The 6,000-nt window shown below is 50.1% G+C and overlaps 1 protein-coding gene across 3 annotated transcripts in view; it reads left to right on the plus strand.

Annotated features, from left to right (window-relative positions):
• LOC128702400 (insulin-like receptor) overlaps window positions 1–6,000 on the plus strand; it is a 191,010-nt gene that overhangs the window by 91,678 nt on the left and 93,332 nt on the right. For all 3 annotated transcript variants that reach the window (XM_070102173.1, XM_070102175.1, XM_070102174.1), the window contains 3 exons: window positions 838–935; window positions 1,043–1,185; window positions 4,745–4,937. In XM_070102173.1, coding sequence (XP_069958274.1) covers window positions 838–935; window positions 1,043–1,185; window positions 4,745–4,937 — 434 coding nt within the window. The remainder of the gene's footprint in view (window positions 1–837; window positions 936–1,042; window positions 1,186–4,744; window positions 4,938–6,000) is intronic.

Genomic DNA, 6,000 nt, shown 5'->3' on the forward strand with positions numbered 1-6,000 from the left:
ACCTGGCTCACCACCTGGCTCACTACCTGGCTCACCACCTGGCTCACCACCTGGCTCACCACCTGGCTCACCACCTGGCTCACCACCTGGCTCACTACCTGGCTCACCACCTGGCTCACCACCTGGCTCACCACCTGGCTCACCACCTGGCTCACCACCTGGCTCACCACCTGGCTCACCACCTGGCTCACCTGACTCTGAACTACTGTGTTTTTCTACTCTTTGGGAACTTTCAATATAGACAACGCCTAATAATAATAATAATAATAATAATAATAATAATAATAATAATAATAATAATAATAATAATGGTGATGATGATGATGATTGTGATTGTCTTCTAATGATGGTCTTTCGTAAATCTGTAAAATAAAACATGGCGGCGTTTCAATATTATGTTAATGTCCAGAGTCCAATATCTTGATGTTTTTATAAGAGATAATGAAATATTTATCTCTCAGCACTGAGAGATACTCTGCTGACTTGTGTCTAATTCTCTCTCTCTCTCCTCTCTTACACACACACACACACACACACACACACACACACACACACACACACACACACACACTCACACACACACACACACACACACACACACACACACACACACACACACACACACACACACACACACACACACACACACACATACACACACACACACACACACACACACACACACACACACACACACACGCACACACACATACACACACACACACATACACACACACACACACACTCACACACACACATACACACACACACACACACACACACACACATACACACACACACACACACACACACACACACATTCACACACACACACAGACTGTGGCAGTCTTCGACTCAGGAACGATCCCAGGAATTTACTGCAGCTCTGCCTGTGCGTCAAGGTGGTAGGCTGCCTCCACATTACTTCTATCAAGGTCAGTGTGTGTGTATTATATCACTAAACACGTGTATATCCTCAACATGGCGTCCAGTGGGCACTGGTACTGAGGCAGGTGTTGACGCAGGTGTTCTTGTCCTCCAGGGTCAGGGTGACGCTGACCCCAGCAGAGTCCTACAAGGCTTTACCTTCCCGCACCTGAGGGAGATTACTGAGTACTTGCTGATATACAGAGTCCGTGGACTCACCTCCCTCGCCACCTTGTTCCCGAACCTCTCCCTCATCAGGTGAGTACTCAACCTCCCCTGCAGGTGAGTACTCAACCTCCCCTGCAGGTGAGTATTCAACCTCCCCTGCAGGTGAGTACTCAACCTCCCCTGCAGGTGAGTATTCAACCTCCCCTGCAGGTGAGTACTCAACCTCCCCTGCAGGTGAGTATTCAACCTCCCCTGCAGGTGAGTACTCAACCTCCCCTGCAGGTGAGTTCTCAACCTCCCCTGCAGGTGAGTTCTCAACCTCTCCTGCAGGTGAGTACTCAACCTCCCCTGCAGGTGAGTTCTCAACCTCTCCTGCAGGTGAGTACTCAACCTCTCCTGCAGGTGAGTTCTCAACCTCTCCTGCAGGTGAGTACTCAACCTCCCCTGCAGGTGAGTTCTCAACCTCCCCTGCAGGTGAGTTCTCAACCTCTCCTGCAGGTGAGTACTCAACCTCCCCTGCAGGTGAGTTCTCAACCTCTCCTGCAGGTGAGTTCTCAACCTCTCCTGCAGATGAGTTCTCAACCTCCCCTGCAGGTGAGTACTCAACCTCCCCTGCAGGTGAGTACTCAACCTCTCCTGCAGGTGAGTTCTCAACCTCCCCTGCAGGTGAGTACTCAACCTCCCCTGCAGGTGAGTTCTCAACCTCTCCTGCAGGTGAGTACTCAACCTCCCCTGAAGGTGAGTACTCAACCTCCCCTGAAGGTGAGTACTCAGCCTCCCCTGAGTACTCAACCTCTCCTCCAGGTGAGTACTCAACCTCCCCTGCAGGTGAGTACTCAACCTCTCCTGCAGGTGAGTTCTCAACCTCTCCTGCAGGTGAGTAGTCAACCTCCCCTGAAGGTGAGTACTCAACCTCCCCTGCAGGTGAGTACTCAACCTCCCCTGCAGGTGAGTACTCAACCTCCCCTGCAGGTGAGTACTCAACCTCCCCTGCAGGTGAGTACTTAACCTCTCCTGCAGGTGAGTACTCAACCTCCCCTGAAGGTGAGTACTCAACCTCCCCTGCAGGTGAGTACTCAACCTCTTCTCCAGGTGAGTACTCAACCTCCCCTGCAGGTGAGTACTCAACCTCTCCTGCAGGTGAGTTCTCAACCTCTCCTGCAGGTGAGTACTCAACCTCCCCTGAAGGTGAGTACTCAACCTCCCCTGAAGGTGAGTACTCAACCTCCCCTGAAGGTGAGTACTCAACCTCCCCTGAAGGTGAGTACTCAACCTCCCCTGAAGGTGAGTACTCAACCTCCCCTGCAGGTGAGTACTCAACCTCTCCTGCAGGTGAATACTCAACCTCCCCTGCAGATGAGTACTCAACCTCCCCTGCAGGTGAGTACTCAACCTCCCCTGCAGGTGAGTACTCAACCTCTCCTGCAGGTGAGTACTCAACCTCCCCTGCAGGTGAGTACTCAACCTCTCCTGCAGGTGAGTACTCAACCTCTCCTGCAGGTGAGTAATCAACCTCCCTTGCAGGTGAGTACTCAACCTCCCCTGAAGGTGAGTACTCAACCTCCCCTGCAGGTGAGTACTCAACCTCCCCTGAAGGTGAGTACTCAACCTCCCCTGAAGGTGAGTACTCAACCTCCCCTGAAGGTGAGTACTCAACCTCCCCTGAAGGTGAGTACTCAACCTCCCCTGAAGGTGAGTACTCAACCTCCCCTGAAGGTGAGTACTCAACCTCCCCTGAAGGTGAGTACTCAACCTCCCCTGCAGGTGAGTACTCAACCTCCCCTGAAGGTGAGTACTCAACCTCCCCTGCAGGTGAGTACTCAACCTCCCCTGAAGGTGAGTACTCAACCTCCCCTGAAGGTGAGTACTCAACCTCCCCTGAAGGTGAGTACTCAACCTCCCCTGAAGGTGAGTACTCAACCTCCCCTGAAGGTGAGTACTCAACCTCCCCTGAAGGTGAGTACTCAACCTCCCCTGAAGGTGAGTACTCAACCTCCCCTGAAGGTGAGTACTCATCCTCCCCTGCAGGTGAGTACTCAACCTCCCCTGAAGGTGAGTACTCAACCTCCCCTGCAGGTGAGTACTCAACCTCCCCTGAAGGTGAGTACTCAACCTCCCCTGAAGGTGAGTACTCAACCTCCCCTGCAGGTGAGTACTCAACCTCCCCTGAAGGTGAGTACTCAACCTCCCCTGAAGGTGAGTACTCAACCTCCCCTGAAGGTGAGTACTCAACCTCCCCTGAAGGTGAGTACTCAACCTCCCCTGAAGGTGAGTACTCAACCTCCCCTGAAGGTGAGTACTCAACCTCCCCTGAAGGTGAGTACTCAACCTCCCCTAAAGGTGAGTACTCAACCTCCCCTGCAGGTGAGTACTCAACCTCTCCTGCAGGTGAGTACTCAACCTCTCCTGCAGGTGAGTACTCAACCTCCCCTGAAGGTGAGTACTCAACCTCCCCTGCAGGTGAGTACTCAACCTCCCCTGAAGGTGAGTACTCAACCTCCCCTGAAGGTGAGTACTCAACCTCCCCTGCAGGTGAGTACTCAACCTCTCCTGCAGGTGAGTACTCAACCTCTCCTGCAGGTGAGTACTCAACCTCCCCTGAAGGTGAGTACTCAACCTCCTGCAGGTGAGTACTCAACCTCCCCTGAAGGTGAGTACTCAACCTCCCCTGCAGGTGAGTACTCAACCTCCCCTGAAGGTGAGTACTCAACCTCCCCTGCAGGTGAGTACTCAACCTCCCCTGAAGGTGAGTTCTCAACCTCCCCTGAAGGTGAGTTCTCAACCTCCCCTGAAGGTGAGTTCTCAACCTCCCCTGCAGGTGAGTTCTCAACCTCCCCTGAAGGTGAGTTCTCAACCTCCCCTGCAGGTGAGTTCTCAACCTCCCCTGCAGGTGAGTACTCAACCTCTCCTGCAGGTGAGTTCTCAACCTCCCCTGCAGGTGAGTACTCAACCTCCCCTGCAGGTGAGTACTCAACCTCCCCTGCAGGTGAGTACTCAACCTCCCCTGCAGGTGAGTACTCAACCTCCCCTGCAGGTGAGTACTCAACCTCTCCTGCAGGTGAGTACTCAACCTCTCCTGCAGGTGAGTACTCAACCTCCCCTGCAGGTGAGTACTCAACCTCCCCTGCAGGTGAGTACTCAACCTCCCCTGCAGGTGAGTACTCAACCTCGGATTATTATATAATTATTATTATAATTATCATTATATTATTATTAGTAGTATTAATACTAAGTATTATATAATCATTATTATAATTATTATTGTATTTTTATCATTATTGTTATCGTTTATTATTATTATTATTATATTATTATTATTATTATTATTATTATATTTGTTATGGATAATAATGAGTTTGATCCGAGGAAGTGGAGGGTTGCTCTACTTCCTTGGATTAAGAGTCTTTCAAGGGCATCAAATACAGCTCTTTTTCTGTTTTAAAATGCAGGTGTTTTTGCCTTTAAATACAGGTGTTTTTATACAGGTGTTCTCGTATATTTAAACACAGGTTTTCTGGTGTATCTCTGGCTCACATATATTTTTCCTGTGTTGTAGAAGCCTGCGCATCGCCTTTAAAACTCACCCCCTCCCTACTGTCTATCTAACTGTCTATCTATCTGTCTATCACGATGACTACGACACCTGCAGGGGCACCTCGCTCTTCCACAACTACGCCTTGGTGATGTACAGCCTACCCGACCTTCTGGAGGTAGGCCTACCCTCCCTCACCACCATCCTGCGCGGCTCCGTCAGGATTGAGAGGAATCCTGCGCTGTGTTACGCAAATAGTGTAGACTGGAACGCCATTACCAGCTACGGCATGGGGAACAACGTCATTAAGGTGAGAATGGGGGGAGGGGTATATATGTGTGTATATACGCAGTTTGAGGAGTGGGTAGGGTAGGGTTTAAGAGGATCTGGCATAGGGTAGGGCCAGGAGCTGTGACTTGACACCCTGCAACCATATATAGGTCCGTATACACACACACACAGTCTCTCTCTCTCACACACACACACACACATACACACACTATCTCTCACACACATACACTCACACACACACATATATACACGTACACACATATATACACACACACACAAACATATACACAAACACACACACACACACACACACACACACACACACACACACACACACACACACACACACCGATGGAAATTTGAGAAAATGGAAGGAATGGACGAAATGGGTGAAAGGAACTACACAGTAGGTACAATTCAGTCTGAGGGACATAAGGTAACCACTGCAGTGATGTACAACCCGCCACAGAACAGCAGGAGGCCAAGAGAGGATATAAAGAGACCAACAGTGCAATGGTGGATACACTAACTGAGGTGACCAGAAGAGTTCACACCGGTAGAGCAAAGGTACTAGTTATAGGTGATTTCAATCACAGGGAAACTGATTGGGAAAACCTGGAGCCACATGGGGGTCCCGAAACATGAAGAGCCAAGATGATGGATGTGGTACTGGAAAACCTCATGCATCAACATATTAGGGACACTACCAGAGAGGAGAGAGAAGTGAGGATGAACCAGCAAGACTGGACCTCGTATTCATCCTGAGTAGCTCGGACATCGAGGACATCACGTATGAAAGACCCCTCGGAGCTAGTGATCATGTGTTTCTGAGCTTTGAATACATAGGAGCGTTACAAGTGGAGAGGGTAACAGGAGAAGGATAGGAAAAGCAAAACAAAAGAAAGAACTACACAGGCAAGAGGCACTTCCTGCAGGAGGTTCGATGGGAAAGAGAACTGGTAGGACAATCAGTAAACGAAATGATGGACTATGTGACAACAAAATGCAAGGAGGCAGAGGAAAGGTTTGTTTTTGTCTCCCTACACCCGAAGGTGTAGGGAGGCAAAAACTAAGTACGCTAG

Source organism: Cherax quadricarinatus, chromosome 80 (assembly GCF_038502225.1).
Source record: "Cherax quadricarinatus isolate ZL_2023a chromosome 80, ASM3850222v1, whole genome shotgun sequence".
Lineage (NCBI taxonomy): Eukaryota > Metazoa > Arthropoda > Malacostraca > Decapoda > Parastacidae > Cherax > Cherax quadricarinatus.